This window comes from Peromyscus maniculatus, chromosome 17 (genome assembly GCF_049852395.1).
Source record: "Peromyscus maniculatus bairdii isolate BWxNUB_F1_BW_parent chromosome 17, HU_Pman_BW_mat_3.1, whole genome shotgun sequence".
Taxonomy (NCBI): domain Eukaryota; kingdom Metazoa; phylum Chordata; class Mammalia; order Rodentia; family Cricetidae; genus Peromyscus; species Peromyscus maniculatus.
The window spans coordinates 8,342,197-8,369,174 of NC_134868.1; the positions used below are offsets into that span (position 1 = coordinate 8,342,197).

General features: G+C 40.0%; 1 protein-coding gene across 8 annotated transcripts in view; it reads right to left on the reverse strand.

Annotated features, from left to right (window-relative positions):
• Positions 1-26,978, reverse strand: part of Marchf1 (membrane associated ring-CH-type finger 1) — a 748,496-nt gene that overhangs the window by 45,898 nt on the left and 675,620 nt on the right. For all 8 annotated transcript variants that reach the window (XM_042263091.2, XM_042263084.2, XM_076553275.1 and 5 more), the window contains one exon: positions 841-1,021. In XM_042263091.2, coding sequence (XP_042119025.1) covers positions 841-1,021 — 181 coding nt within the window. The remainder of the gene's footprint in view (positions 1-840; positions 1,022-26,978) is intronic.

Sequence of the window (26,978 nt, forward strand, 5' to 3'; positions counted from 1 at the left end):
AGATTGGTGTGTGTGTGTGTGTGTGTGTGTGTGTGTGTGTGTGTGTGTGTGTGCATAGGAGGCAAAAAGATGAATAAGTTAAATGGTAAATTCCAGGGCTCGAGAATGAAGTATACACAGCACACCACCCTTACATGTGTCCTTAACAAGTGTTCTATTGGTGACTCTGACTGAAATGTTAGCTTTATACTTGCCTCACAGTCTTACTATCATGTTCTAGAAAAGAATTAACACAGATGAATCTTATAGATTCAATCTTGTAGATTAAAAATATGCTTCTATTTCTCTTACAACTTGATGAACAATATAGAAAATAGTGACTTTTCATTATACCCCTTTAGTAACACATAAAACATTGAACCAATCATTAAAAGAAGTTAAGCATAACCTAGGACACATCTTACAGAATAAATCATTCTCTTACTATCTAATGGTCAACTTTTAAAAAGTTTAGTGAGTTCATGTTATTTAGCGGATTCTATCATCTAGCTGTGGGAACTGATCTCAAAAGGTCAACATTCTCATGCTTCTCATCAATTCAATTATATTGAATTATAATTGTATTTTTCACATATACACAGTTAATAGGTGCTTTTCTATGCATTTATATATCTATCCACCTTTAAAATATCTAGAAGTTACACAATATACAACAGAACAAACCGATTTACCCAAAAAGACATGGCTGTATTTTGCCCATTCAGTCCACCACGGGCCAAGCATTCTCCACGAACATTAGTATGTTGGCAGAATCTTATCAAGGCAGAAGTTAAGTCTGAGCGCAAGCCTGCTTAGCACAGTCCTTCCCCCATCCCACTCCTGCCCACCCCCACACCGTACCTTCCGAAGGGGCTTGAGTTTGGTCTCCATGATGAAGTCGTACTTGCAGAGCTCGCAGCATCGCGTGTCTGAGCTCTTGATCCACTGGTGGAGACAGGACTGGTGGACAAAGCGCAAGGTCCCCGTGCAGCGACAGGGAGTGATGAGCGGGCTCTCTTCATCTCCTTCGCAGTGACAGATCCTGGGGAAGGACGCGGCAGGCAGAAAGCGTGAGTTCTCCCAGAGGACACTGCTCACCCCAGGAGTCCTGCCTTGCTTATATCAGGCTGTATTAGAAACTCTAACCTGCAATCTAGAACTCATGGACTTTTTTACTCCAACTTGGATGGTAGAACCAAACCTGTGATCAATATCCATTTACTTTCCCATCATAGTTATTGAACTCAAGTCATATGAGAGGGCATATGAGATATTTGCACACAAGAAACACATTTCATTGTGACAGTGAAACCATTTAAAGAGCAAATCTATTGAACTTAGTCTGTTTAAAAGGTTACTGTCTATGGTGTTTCATATATAAAGGTCATGGCTCAGAAGTATCCGAAAGAAGCTGGGTGTGGTGGTGCACACTTTAATCCCAGAACTAGCAAGGCAGAGTCAGGGGACGTCTCCAAGTCTGAGACTAGCCTGGTTTATAAAGCAAGTCCAGGACAGCCAGAAACATGTAGTAAGACATTGGAGAGAAAGAGAGAGAGAGATAGACAGACAGAGAGAGAGACAGAGAGAGACTGAAGAAGACATACTCCAAAGAATGTTATAGTTTGATAACTTCACTATGTTATTTTGATGCCACAGTTACAGGTCACATTGTATTACTTACAAGTATGGGATATTACTATTCTTTAAAGAGAAATCAAATTGTATAGTTAATATTGAAAGTCTGGTCTGAAGTATCACCAAGAATTTCTTAGGGAAATGTACATTGATTAGGTCACAATGAACTGTCAAAAGCTATCATCATATAACAGTCACGAAAATTCCTGATGCCATAGAATTCTAGTTCAGTAAATCCTATTGTTTGAAAATGTTGACATTTCTGTCTATCAGTTCAGGGTCCTATTAGTTTCTGGATTAAAGTGAATTCTAGTTATATAGATTTATAGTCTTTGAATTCTTCATTACTCTCATTTTCATATCTTAGAAAGTTTTCTCCTTGGATGAGACAAACTTTTCATAACTCTAAGAAGTGAATTAAAAGCTTAGCCCTTGACTGGAGAAATGGGTTACCAGAGAAAGCCCTTGCTTGCTTTCTAGTGTTAGGACCTCAGCTGGAAAGCCCAAGACCCTTGTAGAGCTGGGAGGAGTAGTGATCTGTAACCCCAGCTAGGGTGAGATGGGAAGGCAGTGGAAGCAGCCTCCTTGGAAGCATGTGGTACAGCTGTGGCTAACAGCTAAGGGACCCTGTACCAACCGAGGTGAAGGTAAGGACTGAGGTCTTCTGACATCCACATGTGTACTGCACACATGTGCCTGAACTCACACACACAAATATGCATGTATACACATGTACTTTAATCCTATACATAGAAGAGAAAAAAATTCTTAGACCTTCAATAATTTAGTAATTTAACCAGCTGTTGAGAGTGGTTAATAAACTTCACTAGAATTATTGCTTTACAGCTATTCCAAATACAAGCACTGAATATAGTATTTAAAAACCCTTTAAATCTATACAATGACCCAGTGGCAGTCTGGAAGAACACATAAATCAGTTTCTTCTACTTCCTTCTAGGTGTACACGCTCATCTCCAGAAGAAGGAGTTTTGAGGAGAGGTAAGAATCTGCTCTTAAAATACGCTGTCTCCCTAGAGAACTAGAGGAAGTAAGGCAGTTGCTCACATAGCTAGTGCAGGAAGTTAGAGGAATTGAAACCCAATGATCTACCAACCTTAAAGAGAAAGTATATGACAGAGTACGTGCCTGTTTTGTATTTACTTCTTAAGTAAGAACAAAGCCAAAGAGCACTGACTTCTATACCTTGGGGTAGGCATTGTTGGATAAGGACAAGTTCACAGTCACTGTCCCCCTTTTCCTAGTTGAGTTAGGAAGTTAAACGTCGTCAGCTATGATATCATATAAAAAGCCAACATGAGGGAGGAAGGTGAAAAATTATCTGAGTGCCCATTTTTAATGTCCAATCCTATAACATCTCTTTTATCCAGACCTAGGGCATGGACACTGAGCTTGTCATTCTTTATACCACCCTGACATTGATGCCATGCCACAGTTGAGAGCTCCCTAGATGTTGAATAGTTAATATGACATCCTATAAAAACAGCCAGTGTTACACATATGTGTGTTTTCAGGGCTCGTCATTTGATATTGGACAACCAATCAGTGTGTTTTTCCCTGCGAAGGACCACCTCTCCTGCCCCCAGCTTCCCTCAGTTGCCCATAGTTCCTGGTTGAGGCCTCATGAACTTTTCTCCATCCAGCTGGTCATGTCTATTGTTGTCTTCCTTGAATTCAACAGGGGATATTTAGGAATATAATGTATATAAAATACATATATGCATGCAATAACAATGAGAAAAGAGGCCATGCATTTGAAGGAGAGTGGGGAGGGGTCTATGGGAAGCTTTGGAAGGAGGAAAGGGCAGAATGTAATTAAATTACAATCTCAAGAATAATCAAAACCCAAACCAAACAAACAAATAATAGCATTCAGTGAAAGAAAACAAAATTTCCATTGCATAGAATTTGGTTACAATTTTATTTTTGTAGCGACTGAAATTACAGAGAATAAGAAATCAGAGAAAAAAAGTGATACTCCCCTGTCCTCTAAATTAGTTGTTTCAATTAGTATACAGAGTGAGGGGCTTCAGGATGGTGTTTTCATACATTCACTGTGCTTGTTGATTCTCCCCTGACTCCCCCTCCCTACTTCCCTCTCCCATCTTCCTCCTCCATCTCCCTCCCCCATGCCCCCCTCTCTGTCTCCCTCTCCCCTTCTCACTGGCCCCCCTTCTTCTTTCCTCTCACACATGTTCTATAATCCCCATGTCACACATGTTCTGTAATCCCCATGTCACACATGTTCTATAATCTCCATGACACACATGTTCTATAATCCCCATGTCACACATGTTCTGTAATCCCCATGTCACACATGTTCTGTAATCCCCATGTCACACATGTTCTATAATCCCCATGACACACATGTTCTATAATCCCCTTTTCTCTAAGATCTTCCTCCACTCTCATGTCCCCTTTCTAGTTTAATGACATACACCCTCTTCCATGTATGGAACACTTACACGTTTTCCATAAAGATTAAGATCTAGGATCCATGTATCAGAAAAAGAATGTGATATTTGCCTTCCTAATTCTTAGCATTTTTTTTTTGCTCAACAATAAATATCATTTCCACCCATTTTCTTTGCAAATGCCATGATTAATTTTCATTATGGATGGAAAAAAATAACACTGTGCAACTGTACCATAGTCTCCTTATCACTTCATCTATTGAAGGGCATTTGGACTGCTTCATATCTTATGTATTATGATTAGAGCAGTAATAAACACAGATGTGCAAGTATCTCTGTGGTACGATGTGGAGTCTTCTAGGATGTACTCAGGAGTGGTACAGTTGGGTCAAGTGGTAGTTTTAGTTTTCTGAGTACTCTTTGTACTGATGTTCGCAGTGAAGATGTCAGCTTGTCTTCCACCAGCAGTGAATGGAATCCCCTCCCCCACACCCCTAAGAGTGTTATTTGTGCCCTTGATGTTGGTTCTTCTGCTTGGGATAGGATTCCATGTTGAGAATGGAAACCAGGTCCTCTGCAACACTAGTGAGCACTTTTACCACTGATCCAACTCCTTAGCCCCCGAGGACAGTTCAATATAGACTTTTTGAGAAAAGAACATTTCAAGGCAGTCCCCTACCTTGAAATGTTCATGGCTTTTTGGTGTTAAGAACAGTGCATACATCAGCAGTTACAAGGCATGCTCTACAAATGAGTCACCCTAATCCCTTTCTTCAAATAACCAAGGAATTTAAGGAAAGATTAAACATAGATGTAAAAAAAAAGTCACAATGTAGATGAAATCTCATGATGTGGTCTTAAATCTCACTGCTTCTGTGGACAAAAGTTCTTACTTGAAAAGAAAACTTAGGAGTTAATACCATCTGATAATTCCTCACGGAAAAGAAAAGATTATGTCAAATGCTCTACAGCTGCCCAAAGACTCAGGCTCTGACTCTTCCTGACACAAAAAAGGAAATTTATTCATAAGTAGCTTGAAACAAAGACCTTGCTGATTACTGAGTCAACCTGACCTTGCCAGCTTCTTGCTGATTATGGTCCAACTTCCTGTCTTAAAACGTCTCTCTTTTTAGAAAAATCAGTTAAAATCTTTCCCTGAAGTAAACCAGCAATAGCCTTTTCTCATAAAGTTGAAGTTATTTCCCACAGGGAAAATCAAAACCTTGATTCATTTTCCTTTCCATTTTGTACAATGTACATTTGCATGTTGTTAGTATTTTGAACTTTTTCTAAATTATCCAGTTCAAATTGTACCCCAAGAGTCTTCTCAAGCCATGCTTAGATTGTTCTGAAAAAAAAAAAATTAAGAGCAAAATATCAACTGCAAACCTCTAATAAAAATAAACAAAAATTGTGATAGTGCCATCAAAGAAACAATTAAACAGTTTTAAAATTGATGTACTTCACACAAATCATCATTGCTATGGTATAGATGGAAACATGGCAGCGAAACCACAAACAGGCTTTTCCCTACAGGGTGATTGTGCAAAGACAATTATGTCAGCGCTATAATAAAATTACATGGTGAAACATTTGGGATGTGAGACAGTTTTATCTGGTGGGAGCTTGAAGCTCGGGGATTCGGTGATCCTAGGAAGCTGTTCTTGAATCATGTTGTTATCTGACATTCAGAGATGAGAACAAGCAGAATCCGAAGTCCCTTGGCATTTTAGTGTTTGTCTACAATAGGGTCAGTGCATGTTGAGATTTTTTTTTTTATACACAAGACTTGAATTAATGGCTACTTCCGCATAACCTTACATACACAAAAGACACTTATGCCATGGGCCAAACTACGTTTTAGATTTTTCTGTGGCCAAAATGTGCTTACCTTCATTGCTCTTATGTTTGAGTTGAAAGGAAAGTAGCCTGTATTTTGGGCCTCATGTATCTTTAAAACTTTAAACATCAAATCTATTATTATTATTATTATTATTAGTATTATTAGTGTATGTGGGTGGCAGGTTGTGTACATGTGTGTGGGTGGGTGAACCAGCATCACTGCCCTCCTGCGGAGGTTATAGGCAAGTTTGTGGGAGTCAGAGCCCTCCTTCTATTGTGTGGGACTGAGGGTTGAACTCAGGCTGCTGGTCTTGGTGGCAAGTACCTCTATCTGCTGAGCTATTTGGACGCCTCAGCCCGTAAATATCTTAAAATGACTTCTACCTTGCATCTGCTCCCTTGTCAAGCCCTCTTAGCTCAATCAGAAATTTTCTTTTTGATAAATTAAAAACAAAAACAAAACCAAAAACCCTTGAAGTCATCTCTGTGAGGGTTTCAGGAAAACTTTGAGCTTTTTCACAGCAAGGTGGAGGCGGCACAGAGAATTAGACATTAAACTACAGGTAAGAAAAGGCTCAGCTATTAAACAACAACCATCAAAAAAAACAAAAACCAAAAAAACAAAAACAAAAAACCCAAAGTATTAAGAAAGAAGGGATGGGAATGTTTTTGGACGAGTGCAAAGATCCATGGACACAGACCCCTTTTCCTGAGAGCGAGAGCTGGAGGAGAAAACGGCAGGTAGAGATGAGAAGGTTGGGGACACAGCTGTGAGGCGTTCAGCTTTCTCTTGTACAGAGACATGACTGCACACTCAACACAAGGGAGGAGGACCTAGGACGAAGGCCTCACACATACTGCAAATAGTTAGAAAAACCTGCTTGGAGAAAGTGACGGGAAACTAACCAAGTGTAGACGTGAGGGTTGTGGCTCAGCCGTGAGGTCCCTGGGGAGAGCACATGCAGGGATTTATAGTAAATGCTTCTAACATGGGGTGTGACTTGACAGCCTTTAGTGTGCAGAGAGGAGTCCTGCAGTGGGTAGCACATGTCATGGTCAGTCCCCACATTACTGGCTTAGACACAGGAAGGACAGAGAAAGAAGGGCCCCTGCACATCAGACGGACACAGTGTGAGGCCTCCAGTCCCAAACCTTGACCCTGAGCCCGTACACATGTGAAACTCTCTCATAGTTACTGTAACGTGGGGGAAATGTGAGCTTGGGAGCCTGGAGGTCAGAAGTCATGTGGAGAATTGGTGATAGAAGTGGTGGCGTGTGACGATGACTGTGTGTATGCAGGAGAGTCATGTTTCTCAGGGACAGCTTCCTATTCTTCTACTGTACTTGCTTTACACAGTGAAAGGAAATACATAGTATACAGACTTAATTGGTCCTTCAGTTTCAGAAGTAAACCAGATCCTGATGACCTCACTCTCTGTGCCAGTAAGTTAGGAAAAGTCTCAGTTTGCTTACTTGAAAAGATAAGTTAAAAATAATGCTTAAGGAGCTATGAAAATTAAATAAGAACCTCACACTTGGCCCATGGCAGGTACAAGAATCTCTGCTTATTTTGCTTATTTATTTAAAGCATATATGATTTGTACATAATTTGAACTCCTAATTCTGTTATGCCTAGCTATGGGATCCTTTTATCATTACCATGACTTCTGTGTATGTGGTTTATATATGGCATTACTTTCAAGGTTTCAGTTCTGAGTGCTTTTAGCAGATGGTTAGTTACAATGCACACTCACACAGACAAGGCTGTGAATTCTGACTCCATACAGGTGGGTCAGAAGATACTATATTTGAATCTTTGAGCCAATCATGACACAATCCTGGCCCAGAGAAAGCAAGGTGAACACGAAGATTGGGGTTCTTGCGGGGATGTTTGTGATGGAGCTTAGCTTGACAGTGTGCTCTAATGGATGACTTAAGACCAGTTCTTAGACTTGATTTTCTCATTTGTAAAATCTTATGTGGCTGTTAGGAGGCTTGTGAAAGCGGAGAAAATACTGTAAAGTATAAACATCTCCATTAAGGAAGGCAGTGCTGCTCCCATATAATCAGTAAAATCCACAGAAATTGCTTCTAGGTAATGCAAGGCTCTGTGTGTATTTTTGCTTTTAAATTTTTTTTTAAATAAAAGCAATGTAATTTTCCATGTCTCCACTGAGTAGAGGAGCCTGCCATGTTTTCCCTCAAAGAGCTGTCATGGCATACAGGCAGATAGTCCCTCAGTTTGCTTTGCTGTTGTGATTGCGTTTCTACTAAGAGGCTCACGGTCTCACTTTAGTTAAACCTAAGGACACACCGTCACATTCTCTACCCACCCCTACAACCTCTCTCCTCTCTAACTGCTTCTGCACCATTGACTGGTTCTCCTTGGAACGTCCTTCCTTCTGGCCTGTGGCATTCTGCTCCTGTAGCACTACACTTAAAGTTGGGAAACCTGGAATCAGAAGGCATACACAATGACGATAGTGATTAGAACAGTGATGCTTATAAAGAGGGACTGAAAATGTTAGGCTTTTGGAGTCTAGAGGATGTAAAATGATAGAGAATATAGAATCCAGTCTATCTCAATTCATAGCTAAGACTACTGTATTTCAAAATTGTAAGTCTGATGGGCATGTGATTATCTTAATTGTGTGACAAAAAAGACAAATCCCCACACTTAACGTCTCAGAGGAGGGAAGGGGGGAAAGACAGAGATGGCCTGACCGTTGTCTTCAAACATGCACACGTCTTCATGTGTGAAAAAAACAACTGTCTTGTTTATCATTCACTGGCCCTGGTGAGTAGAACTTAATGGTCATAAATTTTCATTAAGAATAAAAAATGCAAATAAGCAAGTTTTTTTTGTTTTTTTGTTTTTGTTTTTGTTTTTGTTTTTTTGTTTTTTTCTGAGACAGAAAAGGAGGTGGCCTTCCCACAGAACACCCCTAGAGTGCTTATCTGGCAAGCAGGACAAAATGAAGCTGAGCAAACAGGACCTCACACTTCTTCTCCAAGGTTGTCTGTCATTCCCCTACCATCCTTCAGTGCTAGGCCAGCATTTCTCCTCCGCTTTCCCTGCGAGCTTTGTGCACGACCTCTCAGTTATTCTAATATGTGTATATATATATATATATATATATATATACTACCTTAATATTGATCTTAGACTTGTGACTTTAAAGTATTAATGTCAAAGCCCTGCCTCTCCAGTAGTTCTTCAATTCTAGTAACTGGCTATGTGCATTGGGATGCTTACCTATCCCTACATCTCATTTCCAAGATGGCTTTCCTCTTAAAAAAAAAAATTTTTTTTTCATTTTATAACCTAAGCACAGTTTCCTCTCCCTCCTCTCCTCCCATTCCCTCCCCTGTACCCCTTCCCCCATCCACTCCGCCTCTGTTTCTGTTCAGAAAGGGGCAGGCCTCCCATGCGTATCAAACTATGCAGTAAGACTGAGCTGCTCCCCTTGTATTAAGGCTGGGCAAGGCAATCCAGGATGAGGAATAGGGTCCCAAGAGCCCGTCAAAGCATTAGGGACAGCCCCTGTACCTATTTTTAGGAGTCCCACAAGCAGACCAAGCTATGCAACTGTCACATATATGTAGAGGGCCTACCTAGGTCAGTCTCATGTAGGTTCTCTGGTTGTTGGTTCAGATTCTGTGAGTTCCTATGAGTCAGGCTAGTTGGTTCTATGGGTTTCTTGTGATGTCCTTGACCCCTCTGGCTCCTATGACCCTTCCTCCCTCTCTTCAGCAGGATTCCCCAAGCTCAGCCTAATGTTTGTCTCTGCATCTGTTTATGTCAGTTGCTGGATGAAGGCTCTCTGATGACAATTGGGGTTGTCACCAATCTGATCACAGGAGATGTCCAGTTCAGGCTGTACATCCACTATTGATGGGAGTCTTAGTTGGGGTCATCCTTGTAGATTTGTGGTAGTTTCCCTGGCATCAGGTTTCTGCCTGTCCCTGAAAAGTCCCCCTTTCCAGTCATCTCTTCCAGTAGAAGTCAGAATGGCTTTCCTTTTTAAAGATCTCATTTCATAAGAATCCCCACCATCTCAGGTGAAATGCCTCACTTTTATCTTTGAACCTTTCACATACTCCGGACCCTCTGTTCACACTGCCATCAATATGCTAATATTTTTCTTCTGTGCTTTTGAGTATGTTCTTTCTATTCCCACTGGATTCTTTCTGGCAGGTCTTTCCCCCTTCCTTACCTTCCTGGCTTCTTCCCTCCCATTCCTCTTTGACTCTTCTTCTCTCCTCCTCCCTTTCTTTCCTCTCTTTCCTACTCTCCTCATGTCCTGACACGTACGAAGCAAGTATTCTATCCCTAAACTCCACACTCATGCCCTCTGTGGTAGTTTTGAATTGTTAACAGATGAAGAAGTTGTCTTAAGCTGTCACCTACAAATGTCAGAAGCCACAACCAAAAAGTCTAACTAACATGGCTGCTTAAATAGAACCTGTACAAGAACCATGCCAATAGACAGAAAGGGAGAGAGCTCAAGAGGCCTCAACCCTAGTCAAAGAACAGGCAACTAAAGAACACTGAGAGCAGAAGAAATAGTCTTCCCCAGGTAACTGAACACCAATTGATTATCCAATCCCAAATGGTCAGCACTGAAAACATATACACACAAATAATATTATACAGACTGAGCAGGTTGTATTTAGGGGTGCACACACTCACAGAAACAGAGATGGAGACAGAGACAGAGACAGACAGACAGACAGACACACACACACACACAAAACAACAATTAAAGAAAAAGAGGCCATGAATTTAAAAGGGAGAAGAAGAGCATATGCTGTACATGGAAGAGTTTGGGGGGAGGAAAGGGAAGTGTGAAATGATGTAATTATATTATAATGTCAATAAATAAAAAAATTAAATAGTTTTCTCCTTCAATTGGAAGACATTCTTGAAACATAGCTATTTAGAACCTCCTAAAACCCTAACTTCTTGGTCTGGGAATTCAGCTTAGTTGGTGGATTACTTGCTTAGCAAGAATGAAACCCTGGTTGCCTAGCTACACAACTCACGCGTGATGGTGCCCACCTGTCATCCCAGCACTTACACCGTGAGGCTGGAGGGTCACTGACATCATCTATGCACAGCAGCGTGGTACAGAGACAACTTCTGTGAGCTTAGCTGCAAGTGGATGCTCTTGCACACAGATCTGGGTGACCCTCAAGCTAACGGGCAGGGTAGCAGTCCTCACTGTGTCTTCTGTTCAGTGCAGCTGGTTCACAAATGTGTGATGATGTGACCGATGTTGAGAACAACTGTGTCCTTGTGAAAAGAAACATCGATGTTGAATTCATAAGTAAGCTTCTACGTGTGTTCCATGAGTGCTGAATTACCTTATCTCTTGTGTTTCAAGTTCCACAGCTGGAAAGTAGGAACATCAAATGTCTCTCTTATAGAATTTCAGTAAGAATTAAATTAGTGATCAGTACAAGCTATGGAATACTGTTTTCAATTATCTTTCACCTTTTCTTTTGAGATGTGGTCTCATGTAGCCCAGGCGGTTATGTAAACAAGAATGGCCTTGTACTTCTGAGTCTCCTAACTCTCGCTCCTAAGTGCTGAGATGAGAGCCATGTGCTATCATGGCAAGGCCATTCAGTGCTCTGGATGGAATTCAGGGCTTCATGCATATTAAGTATATACTTTACCAACTGATCAGTGGTCAGACAGTTATTTTCTCAGTCTTTTGCATTGGTTATCTTAATGTCTACCTCTGGGGAATGTCCTCAAATATGATTTCATGTGATATCTTACCTTTCTTAATAACACCTCATCTTAATTTAAGAACACATTTAAATTGAAGATTCATCTAAAAAAACCCTAATTTTCAGATCTTTCATGGAGCATCCTCTATTTTCTCTTTCCCTGAGATGAAGAGACTCCATTTCTTGAGCCAACTTGACTCTGAAAACCCTACCACTCAGACTCCAGCATGTCTCTGCGTTGACTGTCTTATCCATGTAGGTCATAACCCATTATGATAACATACTATAAAAATAAGTAGATTCATGCTTATCAGTCATGGGGTAGCGTGTTTTCATGTATTTGTATTTATATTAATTGGGAAGAATGTCTACAAGTCAGGGTGAAAATGGTTAACCACTAGACCATGAAGGAATTGGTGCTGCCAGACCATCATACTGAAACGTGAACAGAGTGGAGACCAAAAGGGGGGCTTAGTCAAATGAGCCAGCGGTTCCCAGAAGTGGCTTCCAGTTATCAGGGGATCAGTTACGGTCTGGGAAAGTTCACGCAGCATTAAAGTGAGGAATGTGTAATAGTTTTATATACCATGCACTCTTCAATTTGCATTTGAGGAACTGAGCTGAGGTGTGCCGACTTTGTGTCCTATTTGAGCAGCAGAGGAAGTCCAGCAGGGTGATTTTCAGCAGAAAGGAGAAGTAACTCAGCTAATAGGCAGAGGAAAAGATGGACAGAGTTTGCTAACAGTTTTTACTAACGGCTGCTTCCAACTCTCCTTATTTGTATGGAGCCAGTAGACATTTCCATAAATTAAAAAAAAAACATTTTTAGAAACCAGATTTCTAAAATTTCCTTATCAGAGATGATGATAAACCTAAACTACTATCAAGTTTAAGATTTAAAACATTTTGAAAATTCAAATAAAAACTATTAGCATTGCCTTGTTATAAGAATAAAAATGTTCAAGAAACAATGAGTATAGTTTTGTGACCATAATTTTGGCCACTCTGCATGATTCTTTTTTTCTTAAAAAAAAAAAAACCCACAGATGAGTGACAGCTCCTTGTGCATACATGATGTTTATAAAGTGTCTCATTTTCTCAATGTAGTATTTTCAACTCCAATAGGCTGCTATATAACATGACTTCCCGAGTGTTATTTTATGCCCTAATTTGTCACCAGTGACTTGGTCAACATCTCAGACCATCTGCATGGGACTGTAGGGGATGATAAACAACCAAGGCAATGATATAGCAATGCTCCTGACTCCTCTCGATGTTCCTGGAACCAATCCAAAGCATCAGTAATCAGCTGCATTTTCTTCCCACCAGCCATCACACTGAGGGGAAACAGCGGAGAAGATAATGATTATCCTGCTGTGCCAATAATGGAGGCAGAGAAGGCCAAGTCTCACTTGCATTCCCAGGCCTTGGGTTCTGTAACAGATTGGGAAGGTTCTATTGGCATTGTTCCCTCTAGGCCCTTCTCTCCTCTGGAGATGATATCTGCCATCGATAGTAGAAATTTAAATCCTAATTGGGTTGGAAGATTCAGAGACTCCTGTATTCTTGTCTAAACTAAGGAGTTTGTCTCACAGTGGAGACATTAGTTATGTTTGCATAGCTAATATTTGACAGAACCAACTGAAGGGAGGACGGGTTTGTTTTGGCTTTGGAGGGCTTCAATCTACCCTGATGGATAATGCACAGCATGGGAATAGCTTCCTTAGAGCTGGCAGTTATGGCAGCAGGTGTTAGGATTCTTCTAATATCATAATGGACCAGGAAACACAGCAAGATAGAATCAGGATTGAGTGTAACCTTCCAATGCCAGCCTCTGTAATCTATGTCTACCAGCCTGGGCCCATTTCTTTTATATTTAAAGATTTTTGTTTTTATGTGCATGGGTGTATATGTCATATGTGTAGGTACCAACAGAGGCCAGAGGAAGGCACCAGAGTCCCCGAAGCTGGAATTACAGATGATTATTTGCTGCCTGACTTGCGTGCTGGGAACTGAACTCTGGACTGGAAGAGCAGTGAGTGCTTCTAACTCCTGGTCCATCCCTCCAGCCCCAGGTTCTGCCTCTTTAAAGTTCAGCATTCTTTGGGAGTCAAGGGCAAAGGATCCCATAGGATACATTGCAGGCTTGAATTGTAACAGTGGGTGAGGCTCTTTTAGAGGACTTCCATTTATATATATACTTGAGATAGGCTCTTGCTTTCTGGCTTAGGCTGACAAAGAATTTACAATCCTTCTGTTCCAGTCTACCAAACTCTGGGATGATAGGGATGTGCTACCAGTCTCATCTTTGAGAATTTTCTTAGGACTCTCACTGGGCTTGTAGAATACATTGTATTATTTCCAGCTTCTTGTATTGGAATCTATAGCCTCAGGGATAATGATGCCAGGTGTAGGTAGCATGGGAATAGATCGCCATTAGTTTTAGAATTAACTACATTTGCCTGAATATTCCCCATGAAGGAGAGAAAAGGTAGGGATGTAGCTTTGGAGGCAAAAGACACAGTTTTCCCCAAAGGCTTTGATCTTTTCTGATCTTTCTTTATGACTTTGGCTGCATATAAATGACTAAATTGATAATATAAAATGCATATCCCACAGTCAGGATTTTTCCTGTATTTTCTGAGACATCATAAAGATTTGTTTTATATCTGACTGGAGATCTCTTAGGGATTGTTTGTAAGACTGAAAAATTCAAGTGAGACATAATTCTAAGGAGGCATTTTTAGTGTTATTAGGCTCAATTTTTATCATCCACAATTCTAAATAAAAAGATAAGCGAAAAGATGTTACAAACTCCTATGTCTTCACAGCATAGACATAGACAGAGAAGCATCTGCTGGCAGATGCGGCAGGCTGCTCCCACACATACACCAGCTCTCACTGTGTGGATACAGTCAGCCAGGTATAAGAGTTATTTACAACAGAGTGGTTCTAGAAACCTCAAAGTATTGCATACTGCCGTTGCTCTTTAGTTACCCCCCAGAACTAGGTGGGAAGACCCTATTGCAAACAAGCTGTCCCTTCATTTGGCTTGGTGTTTTTCTGTCTCTCATCACACACTCTTATGGTCTCTTTCTCCTCACACTCCAAAGCATCCACTCTATAGTCATCTCATTGCAGGATGGATATAGAGTGCCTGGTTTCTTATTTGCAGCCCCATGATTCTCAGACTTTAGTGTACACCAGATAGACACACACAGGATGAGTTAAAACCCAGACAGCTGGATCCAATTCCCAGACTTTCTGATCTAGTAATCTCAGGTTGGGACCCCTTGGTTTGATTATTTAATGAATTTCCAGATGTAGACTTCATTTAAAAGTAAGTTGTACTATTCTATACCAAGTTGTTGAAAATTTGAAGTTTAATTCGAGAGCTAAAAGTAACTGTGTTTTCTAACCTAATAATAAAACTGCTCATTTTGCAACCACAATCCTAAATTTTAGATGGCTTTGGGAGAGGAAAGAAATAATTTTTGCTTATTGATCACCATCAGGCTCTATTTTTAGGTGTTTAGATTATATCATAAAGCCAAGGGGAATGCCTCATAATTTTTTTCTTAATTGCTTTTTAAAATTCTCTCTCCTTCTCTTTCTTCCTCCTCCCTCCCTCCCCCTCTTCTTCCTCCCATGCATATCTCTATATACATAATATACATATATATGCATATGGCCAGGGTAAGGGTAACTTCTGTTTTAGAATCATCCTGTATATTCTTGATAATTCTCTCATACTGAGACCTCCAGGGGGATCTGGAAAATGAAATTGTTTTTTTTTTTTAAAGGTCCAGGCAAGTCTAACAGTAGCTCAGACTGGGAATCTGCTTGTGAAATGCTGTTTCAGGTCCTTTCTAATGCTACTGTGTAGATTGTGAGGCTTTATAATCCTGACTGGAAGCAAGATACATGGGGCAATTTTACGGTGTATATAGCTTGTATTTCATTGTTTTATTTTCATTCCTTATTCCTGTTTTCTCCATTGTCACCATCATGGAGTACAGTAAACATTTTAATTTCATTATGTTGGAAAGGGTTGTTGACCTAGGTTATATGAAAGAATTTCCAAAATAAAGATGGCAGAATTTATAAGGCAAGGCTCAGAAAGCTGCTTAAAAATGAAGCAATAGAAGCTAGGGGCTGTGGTAATTAATCACTCGTTGGGAAAGCTCAGGGAGAGAAGAAATTCCACAGTATAATGTCTCAAATAAAATCTAATGTAAGGAGCCAGGAATGTCCCTCAGTGGTAGAACATTGCTCAACCCGGGCAAGGCCCTGAATTCTGTCTGCAGGACCAGAACAAAAGTTATTCATCTCCATGAAGAAGAAGTGTCTCTGTAGACCATCTTAAGTAAAACCTGTCTAAAACACACACCTGTGTTACAGCATCTTCAGTTCTACACACACCTGGACGAGAGTCCAGGTCATTAAGATTCTCCTCTTTGGATGCTGCTTGAATCTGGGATGGAGAGCACTGGCTGCTACAGACCATCTGAGTGAAGTGACCAAAGGAAATCGCACTGAGCAGCTGGAGAGGCATTTTAAGTTCTGACTAAACCAGATACTAGTGTTTATATTGATCTAAACCTGAGGACTATCCCAGAAAATTTGATGTGAATCCAACTATTCTGCAATGGTTATTAGGAAAAGAAAACCTAAATATGATGATTTAAGTTGAGGAAATGTTCAAACTAGTGATAAAAACCACAGACATAAAGGATTTGATAGCAACAAGTGTTATCTTACTGACCAGGTCACAGGTCACAAGAATGTTCATTTTCTGTTTGCCTGAATATATAGTATATCTAAATGTGGTACATATGGCTGTGCTAGAAATGGATCTGTGGGATAGGCTCTTTGTTTTGTTTTGATATTTAGAGAGAAGAAATTTTATAATGTCCACTAAATAGATAAATTTCATCAAAGGAAACATCCATCTGAAAATACCTATAATCCTGAATATATACTGTTTCAAATTAAAGAAGTAGATAAACTTAGTGTAATTATTTTTCCTATTAAATACTTTTCATTTTGCTATGAGTATTTACCAAACTTAGAAATTACAAGAAAAAGAAAGAAAATAAATGTTACTCAGTATAAAGTCGCTGACTGCGTGAAGCAGGCTGACATATCTCAAAAAGCATCTTATATTTACTTTTGCCTGAGGTTTTCTGAGATTACAAAATTCCCCACTGATATTCAAATCTACTTCCGTATGGTTTGGAAGCAAATAACTATCCACTTTTGTTTGCCCTTTTCTGAAAGCACAGCTTAAACAGCTGGCCTGCAGAATGCATGCAATTTCAAAAATTTGTAGACTCTGTTTAGCCATACTAGAAAGCAATTAATCAATGCAAGATGTTCTGATTATATGAAATAATTTACCAGTCAGATATAATCAGCATTATTGATGACACCACCATTTTACTGCTGTGAAGATTATCGCTAACATTGTGAACAATTATAAAAACAACAACAGCAAACCCCCAGCTAAGAACAATCTGTATCTCTGTTCCAAAGGATGAACTCACACCCACAGTATTAACTGGACTTACACAGAGGCTTGGGGTGAACCTGTAAGGCGGATGTATTGGGGAGACTGAGTGGAACTGGAGGATTATATAGTCACATTTCATTGTATATATGAATAAAATTCTCAAAGGATAAAAAGCTACATAAAATAGCAAGGCATATCTTTAAATATATATATAAGCATACAAAATGCCATTTTAATAATCCTTTTGATTTATCTTTTTATATCTTATTTATCTCAGTATCTTCATTGTTTCTATTCATTCAAAATAAAATATTTTGATAAATGCTGAAAGAATGTGACAAATAACACTAAACATTTGTAACATTAAAAATGTTGCTTTACAGATGTTTTTCCTTCTGTTGGTGGAGAAATCTTTGCTTTATGAGTTAAAGAAGCATGGTATGCATCTGAGTTTCTACCCAGGGACTGCAATGGATGCATGCCATCATTCTTTTCAAGGAAGAGATCGGTTCTAATTCATTGTAGTGCAGGATATGTGCACTGTATGCACAGCTTGTGCTCATGTGACGACATCAGCAAAGAGAGGACCACTTCAGTTTTTCTAAGTTTAACCTTCATCCTAGGTGGCGAGAGTCTACAACATGACTTCTGACTCTCTTGGGTACTCTCCCATGTCTTGTGCCTCTGGCAGGCCAGCGATGCTATTTACATCTGCAGTTTCTACCAACTCAGCTGCTGTTTTATTTTGTTGGTTTGTTTGTTGGAAAGAGAACATTATGTAGTTCCCGCTGGCCCCAACACTCCAGGTAGCTGAAGTTGGCCTTGAATTGTTTGATCGTCCTGCCTCCACCTACCGAGTGTTAGGATTACAGGTATGCAACACTACACGTCTTTTAGTTGCTATTAGGATGAACTGGATGAAGGGTGCTCTTAATGCTCCAAAGACTCAGTAAAACCAAGGCCCCAGCATAAGGAAGAGAAGAAAACTTTGAACTTTCTTAAGCACTTACTGTCTCTTAGGAATGAATGTTTCCCATGGTATTACATAGGATAACTTTTCTAATCTCAGCGCTACAGATGGAACAGCTTATCTTTTACCCATTATGATGGTTTGGATGAGAACGACCAGCACAGACTCATATGTTTGAATACTTTGTCCCCAGTTACTGGAACTGCTTGGGAAGGACTAGAAGTTGTGGCACTGGTGTGGGCTTTGAGGTTTCAAAGTCCCATTTCCAGTCTCCCTCTCCCTCACCCCCATCCTCATTATGTCTTAAGATATGAGCTCTCACTACTGCTCTAACACCTTGCCTGCTTGCTTGCCTGCTGCCTGCTCCCATCATGATGGTCATAGACTCACCCTCTGAAACCGTGAGCCCCAAGTCAACTCTTGCTTCTATAAGCTGCCTTGGTCATGGTGCCTGTCACAGCGTTAGGAAGTAACAAAGACTGTCATGGAAAAAACTTTGACAATTACAGACGGTCAGTTTCACTTGTGTTCAAGAAAGGATCACAGTACACCACTAACTGAATCAACAGGTGAAGAACACAGGGAGCAAGACTTAGGGAACTTTCTCAGAACTAAGAAAGAGAACAAGATTGGCACAGAAAATAATATGCCCATGAAGTACAGATGGCAATCCATGCTGGTGTCCCAAGGGTCTTCACTGAGCAGATATATGGAGGCTCACCTAGGTGATGGTGAATTCATGAAAAAAAAAATCTTCTCAATGACTGATAATTGTTTCAAAAGTTAAGGCAAAAAGAATTTTATAGAGCCAGTGAGATGTCTAGCCAGTAAAGGCACTTATTGCCAAGCCTGACAACCTGAATTTGGACTCCGGGACCCACACAGTAGTAGGACAGAAAGGAATCATGCAAGTTGTCCTCCAAAGGCCACATCTGCACCTTGGCACACATGTAACACACACACACACACACACACACACACACACACACACACGATAAATAAAAAGTTTATATTTTATCTAACTATCTAGTACAAAACTACTCACTAAAGTGTTATTTTACTTGAGAAATCTTACCTGCATCACACTTGTCCCAGCTTTTATATCTCTACTTCACCTAAGCATGGTATGTGAAATTGGTAACTACCCAATGTTTTATGGCATCATTCCCTTAGATTCGTGCTCAGTGGCCTTCCTTGACTATGTCTGTACTTGAATGAGCTATTGTAGAGGCAAATTATACTTCGTTGCATGTTGCAGTCTCCATAGTTACAGTCATGGACCCAGACAGGACTTCAACAATATTGCCTATCTTACCCTAATTTGTCCTTGTTACCCATTATAAAAGTACAGAGGATGTCCATCTAATTTGAAGTTCTAAGAAACAGTGAGTGCTTTCTTTAAACTGGTATGTCCCAATGAACACTTCTCTATTTAACTTAAATTCAAATTTTATTGGATGTTTGATTCTGTAACCAATATCTTTAATCTGAGGAGATACTAACATCAAAGAAAGATACACCTATTTTATCTACCATAGCCAATGCTCTCATTTTGGTCATGGTTTAATTGAAAATTGTGTGTTTATTTATTATTTGTCTGTGTGGGATTTGGTTCTCTCTTTCTACCATGAGGTTCCCAGGGACTAAACTCAGGAAGTCAGGCTTGGCTACATGTGCCTTTATGAACTGAGCCATCTCATCAACCAGAGCATTCCAAATTCTTTGTGAGATCTGTCTAAAAAACAAATGACTGGGTATGAAGATCAGTTTTAAATACTGGCAGACTCTCAGGCGCAATTCTTAGAAGTTATTTAGATAATTTTTACAATTTGTTTTTTCAAAAAGTATGTTCTTGTTGCTTTTGAAAAGTTTTCATTTGCTGCTATTTGGCTATGCATTTGACATAAGGTCTCACTATGTAGCCTTGGCTGACCTGGGACTTGTTATGAAGGGTAGTCTGATCTTAAGCTCACAGAGATCTATCCACTTGCCTCTGCCTTCCACGCACTGGGATTAAAGGTATGAGCCACCATGCTTCCCCCTCAAACACCTTAATAAAATAAGAACATGCAGAACACATATGCAAGTTACAGCAGCGTATCTTCTGTCTCCAGCCGACTCAAGTAAACTAGGGCACTTCCAGGAATTATCATTTGCCTCTAGCTTTTCCCCTTTAAAGAAACAGTGGAAGAAACTCAGCATTCCTGACTCATTCTACACTGTGCATCCAGTTCTCAATACCATCCCCATGGTTTGTGCAAGCCTTTCCTCTTAGTACTCACTGATTATGAAAGCCATTTCAAAAGCACTTCTTGAGCAATGCAACAATTGTGATACATATTCAAGGGCATAAAATGGATGCAAGACATAGTACTACCTTCAAAGAATATGGGGAGAACAGAGAATAAATGTATGAAATTAGGAAAATTGAGTATTAGGTATGTGATATTCACTGTAGGAATTGCAAGAAAGGGAAGCTCATTGTGGGCCATGCTTGCTTGGCAAGGGTCCAGAGAACAGGATTAAAGTGAGGTGAAGATTGAAGCATATCCAAGCCTGAGTATTTGGAGAGGACAATAAAAAGGAGGAAGACCATGATGTGGTTAATGCCTGTGTAATTGAGCACCCTTGTATTTCTCTAGTTTTTTTTCTTTCTCCATTCTCCTAATTCTTTTCCACCTCTGCTGGAGATGTTGTTCTTTTTTGCTATTTTACATATCCTTTCCCAATCCATAATATTCCAGAAGAGTTGCTGGTAGCTCTATTTTAAACCCAGCTTTCCCACCTGAGGGGTTTACCCCTATATTCTTGGTGTGATGGACTCTAGGATGCCTGTGATCCAGGCCAGGCTAATTATATTCCTTACAGGGGATTTATTTCCAAGTGGTTGGAATTGTTTCCTTTCTCCTTCAGACCACTGCTAATGAAATGTAAACCTGAAGTTGCCTCTGTCTACACTAACTCTTCCCTTTGCAATGTACAGACAATCTATCTTTAGTTATAGAAAATGACAACATACAGGCAAAAAGAGAGCCACATTATTTGAGCATCTGAAGTTTCTGGAGTTATCTAGATATCTGGATTTCTACAGTTAATGAGCTACTTTTTTCTTTTGATTTTTGAGACAGGGCTCTTCTATGTATCCCAATATGTCCTTGAACTCATGATCATCCTGCCTCAGCTTCCTAAGTAATAGAAGCATCTGCTGCCATGCCAGGCTAATGCATCCTTTTCTGTTTCCACTTACTTTAAATGAGTATTCATCACTTCTAGGTAGAAAAACTCTGATAGAAGTGAAATGAAAATGTAGCTTTCTGGCATGTATAGGTCTCTGGGTTTAACCCCCAAAGAGAAAACATAAAAAAAAGGACCTGACTGGAACAGTAGAATTGAGAAATGTGGCACAGAACAGAAACAACTTCTGGGGAGTGAAATGATGTGACTTGTTAGAGAATGGACACATCCTACACAGACGAAACAAGAGCCCGAAACAGGATTCAGGAAGCTTGTGGTCTCACAGAATGAAACGGGCTTAGCTGAGTTGAGGAAGTGGCTTTGAATGGAAGCAACAGCCGAACCAGGACGATTGGGTTTCCGGTAAAGATTCAACTCTATCAGCCTATGATTACGAACAAGAAAGAAACCGAGTTATGCTTTGTGTCAGAACTCAAAGAAATGTGACACATATATCTAAAATTTAGCTTCCCGAACTCGTCTTTTGCTTCCCTGTCCTCCACTTTCTTCCAATATAAAGCACGAGGAGACACAGCATAGAACAATGGCTCTTAAGACATGGTATTTAATCTGAAGCATCACTATCATCTGGGGATACCCCAGAAATGTAAATTCACAGTTCCAACACCAGAGTACAGGAGAGTCTAGGAATGACCCATGGTCTGTGTTTTAACAACCCATCTAGTAGTTGTAGAGTCCTGTTAGGGTCTTTGAACCACAGGAGTCAATAACCCTTTATAGGTAGATTTTATAGTGGGTAAGGTCACCCAGAACTGCTTCCTATGACTTCACATAGTCTGCATCAATATCGTAAAAGTCCATTTTCCTTAAGTTTATTCAAAAACTGTGTTGAGCAGTTTGTGCTATCTGCAAGGTGCTGTTATAGATAATTTGGAAATGTCATGGAGAAAAAGATGACAGTTAAGCAAAAAATAGTTGCCTTTTGGCAGTGAAAAATATGTTGTGTGTTTTCTCTCACATGTGGAGTCTAAATTTAGCAATATGTGTGTGTGCGCGTGCGTGTATGAGTAATGCAGAAGAATTATCTGGGATGAAGCAGGGGACCAACACGAGAGGTAAGTGATGGCAGAGAAAGGGGGAGACGAGCATTCATGGAGGGGAACAAACAAGTGAGTAAAGTTATCTCTAAAAATGAAGAAAAATAATAAAACAATCCTGCTGTGGATCTGACTGTGGAGGATCTTGAGTCAGGAGGCCAGGAGAATGTCCTGGGGGAAAAGACATTTAAACTGAGAAATGGTGCCTAGCAATCAGTCTGGTGAGGGTCGGAGGAGGGTCGGAGGAGGAAGGTATTAATCAAGGCCATGTAAAGAAAAGACCTAGATTCTTTCAGGGAGTTAGGAAGAGATGCACACAGGTATGTCACAGTTAATGGTGCATACCAATGCTGGAGAGGCAGATCTCACACAGAGACCATGTGGGCATCTACAAATCATTTTAAAGATTGTGCACTCTCCACTGAGAGCAATGCATACACCACTAAACCTTCAACAAGAGGCTAATGTGTTCTGATCTTTTTCACTTTTAGATGTCATTTTTCTAGAGACTTTCCAGCAGCACAGACTATGGGCATAATAACACGATGATTCTGTCTATGACTTACAGTTGGTTAATAGCAATGCTTTTCCAGAACAAGGCTGTGACCAACTATGTGAAAGAGGATATGGGGTCCACATGGGGACCAAATGCCAGGAACAGAAAAGGAGGAAGGGCTCAGGGGTTGCTTCTTCTTCGTGGTTGTGACTAAGGCTGGTCCTGCCTTTGCATGTCTGAAGCAACAGAACTGTAAGTTCACAGGCATCTGCTGCTTCTCTCCCCATCCTCGTCCTTCCTATGCAGGGAGCCTGGTGCCTGTGGTCCATCTGGAAGCATCTCTCCTACACAGCATCTCTTGCAGGGATTTAATTTTCTTTTTTAGGTATCACTGCTACTCCTCCCAGAATGATCCCCAAATCTTTCTTTCTTTCCTGGCCTTGAGAAGATTTTCCATGATTAATAACTGTTTGCCTTGTTAATATTTCATGCTATAGTAACCTGAGTGAATTACACATAGGTAGTTGTTTGGTATTGCAGTGTAGAGCTCACTAATGACTGGAAAATTATAGTCAGTTCCAATTGTCCTGCATTTCAATAGCATGCATAGTATTAGTTTATGTCTTTAGAGTTTTGTACATGAGAACCACATCTAGATCACTACCTATCCTCCCATCTCCTCCGGTATCAACCTTTACAAAATTTGTGACCTCTTCATTAATTATTATTGTTTTATGGATACATACACACATGCACACATGCATATACAACTTATTGAGTCCATTTAGGAAGGCTTTTATGTGCATGTGTCCAGGGCTGATCACTAACATGCCTATGATTGAGTGATGGACAGTTTACACTGGAATGTCATTGGAACCTGAAATGGTCTGCTTATAGTGGAACTTATCACACCTTTCTCAAGTCAATTGGCCTCTAATGTCTCTTGCATTTGTCAATATCAGAATCTCCTGTTTCTCAGGTTCCCATAGGTACCAACAACTTTGTCTATGCTCTCACTAAATCTAACAAACAAGATGATTCCTACTCACTTAGTGGATGACCAGCACGTCATCCATTCTCCCTTTCACCAACCTTATCACTCTCTCATACTTAACTCACAGTAAGGTACTTCTGCCCATACACTAACTCCTTTTGACAGTACATCACCAGAGACACGGTAACTTTTATGTGGCTCATATAGTCTAGTTCATTTAGCAAAATCTCTGGCTGAATATGGGCTATAGGTAGCACACTCCTCCTGCTGCCCAATCTCAGCTTTTAAGGTAAAGACTCAAGCTTAAGAAGGTTATGAAGGCCATTTGGGAAGCAGAGATTAGTAGAAGAGGGCTAAACATCTTGGAATGATTCTGTATTTTCTCCAAAATTCTTTGAAAGTTTTATTAGCCTGTATTATTCTTCCAGTCTACCACCACAAATTCACAGAAACTTCAGTGCAAAGTACTGTCTGACCTAGTGGTATTTGCACCAGCTTGAATGTCTGAAATCCCATTCATGCTTCTCTATCAATCTAAAGTTCACTTTGCCTAGCTCTGGTCCCACCTCATCTAAAGGGATTTCCGCATCATCTCAGAACAGGACAATATTTTTTTCCTTCAAAATCCGACCGGATTTCTTTACTTACACTTAACCTTCAGTCTCTTAAATCTTTGTCTTTTCAGGTGTACATTCAGTGTCTCCCACTTAGACAACAGACCAGTTGAGGAAATGTCAAGTCTCTTGACACTGTTAGTTCTCAGCCTCCGGTACGATATGCGGCCCGTAGCGGTTGCTGAGCAGACTATTTTGATGGCAGCATACAGCAGAAATAATACCTATAGGTCTTTTGTCTTACTCTCACTTGTAAAAGCCCAAGCTAAATAAATCTCTTTTCCTTGGAAGTACCTCCCCTACAACATACATACATACACAGCAGTGCTTGTGAGGTATGAGAACCTGTCACTCTGTATCTAGCTGGAGACATTACTTTTTCTCCTCCAGTTACCAGTAAATTAGCTTCTATGAGTGTCATTTACTGAATAATATTAGAAGTAGACTTGGGAAATAACAACAGGAGGGTTTAAGCTGGACATTCTTAGTTTAGCTCAGAAATGGTGTAAGCTTCCAGTAAAGACATATAATCATTATAATAAAAAATTGTAAGAAACACACATATAAACCACATGATGCCATTTCACTTTCATGATGTGCATGTGTGTGTATGTGTGTGTGTTATGTGTATCATATATGTATGTGTGGGTGCATGTACATGCATGCATGTATGGAGCCAGAGGTCAAATTTCTTCCCCAGTTGCTCTTGATTTGATTATTATTATTATTTGAAAAATTTAATTATTGCATTTGTTGGCTTATGTATTTTTTATTTGTGTATGCACATATATGTGTGTGTACATGTGTGCTTGTGTGCTTGTGTGTGTGTGTGTGTGTGTGTGTGTGTGTGTGTGTGTGTGTGTAGGCACATGCTTTCCATTGTGTGTATATGTAGGGTCAGAAGACAGCTTAGGAGAATTGGTTCTATCCTTCAATAATGTGGATTTTGGTTATTGAAGTCAGGCCTTTAGATTTGGTGGCAAGCACTCTTCCACACTGAGCCATCCTGCTGGCCCCTCAGCTTGTATTTTGAGACAGGATCTCTAAGTGTACCAGGAGCTTACTGACTTGGCTAGTATAGTTAACCAGGAAGCTCTAAGGATCCCACTCTCTCTGCCTCCCTAATATTGAGAGGTTATAGGTACATGCTGCTGCCTCTGGCTTTTTAAAAACGTGTTCTGTGGATCTGAATTCAGATCTTCATGCATTTACCATGGGAACTCTGCCCACTGAATCCTTTCCCTAGTCTCTCTCACTTTACTGCTAAATCTTAAAAATTCCCTAGCATGTTTTAAGGCCTTAGAAATTCTTGCCTATCCCACTTCTTCATCTGAATCTCTACCATCCACTTCCCTTACCCACCACATCCTGTCCACTGCAGCAGCCTCTTGGTTTTCTGGTCTGCCATACCCCTGCCACGTTCCTCACTTCCCGTGGCTTCCTGTGGCCAGTATCCTCTGCAGGATGGGCTTCCTGCTTCTTTCCTCCATCAGCCCCCTTGTCCTTTGAATTGCCCTCTGATTTCTTGAGTTACTTTAAAAGTAACTACATACTTTTAAATCCTTCATTGGGAATGTAAATATGTACAACTGTGAAATAATTTTTGTGTCTGTATTCTTTACCTAACTATAAGTGCTGCCCTATCAGAAACTACACAAATGCCATGCACTATAACTGTTCAATGCTCAGAATAAATTCCAGTATGTAATATGCTTAAACAATGCAACAAATGAACATTTTATGAGTAATTATCTGATACAACTTTCAGAGACCAAATTGTGCTGTTATTCACATCCAGACCTTAAGTTTTCTTGTTCTGGCCTGAATGAATATGGACTACATTCTGTAGTTCATATGTCTCCCATGCATGCGCATAGTAGGTTTTATAAAATAACTTCAGCTTTCATAAACACAAGACCAGATAAACAATATGCAATAAAAATCTTTACTTGATCATAGAATTCAATTTAAATGATTTAGTATAAAACAAAGGAAATTTAAATTTGTCTTATGTCTACAATAATAGAGAGCACACTGGTTCTTTTCAGCATTAAGTTATTTTTAAAAAAATGCTTTGAGGTAAAACAAAACAAAACAAACAAACAAACAAACAAAAAAGAACAAAATGGTCTTATTGCTATGAAATGTCCCCAGGGCTAAAAATCACCAGTGCATGATTATAGGTAAAGTGAATGAGGCTCCCTTCCCCTAGAGGCCCTGTCACCCAGACAACGAGCCCAGGACCTGTGTCCCTGTCCTTTAGCTCTTGAGTTACCCTGCTGAGTCAGACAACCAAGAATAAATTGCAGCCAACAGCAGAGAAGATTTTTCTGATGCAAAAACCTGACCTTTAAGAACCTCTGGCTTGAATATCTTCCTGTCAGCCTGCAGAAAATTGACCATCTTTGAACTGAGCATTTCCACACAGTCTCCTTCTGCTTCCATCATCATGGCTTTAAGCTAATATGAACAA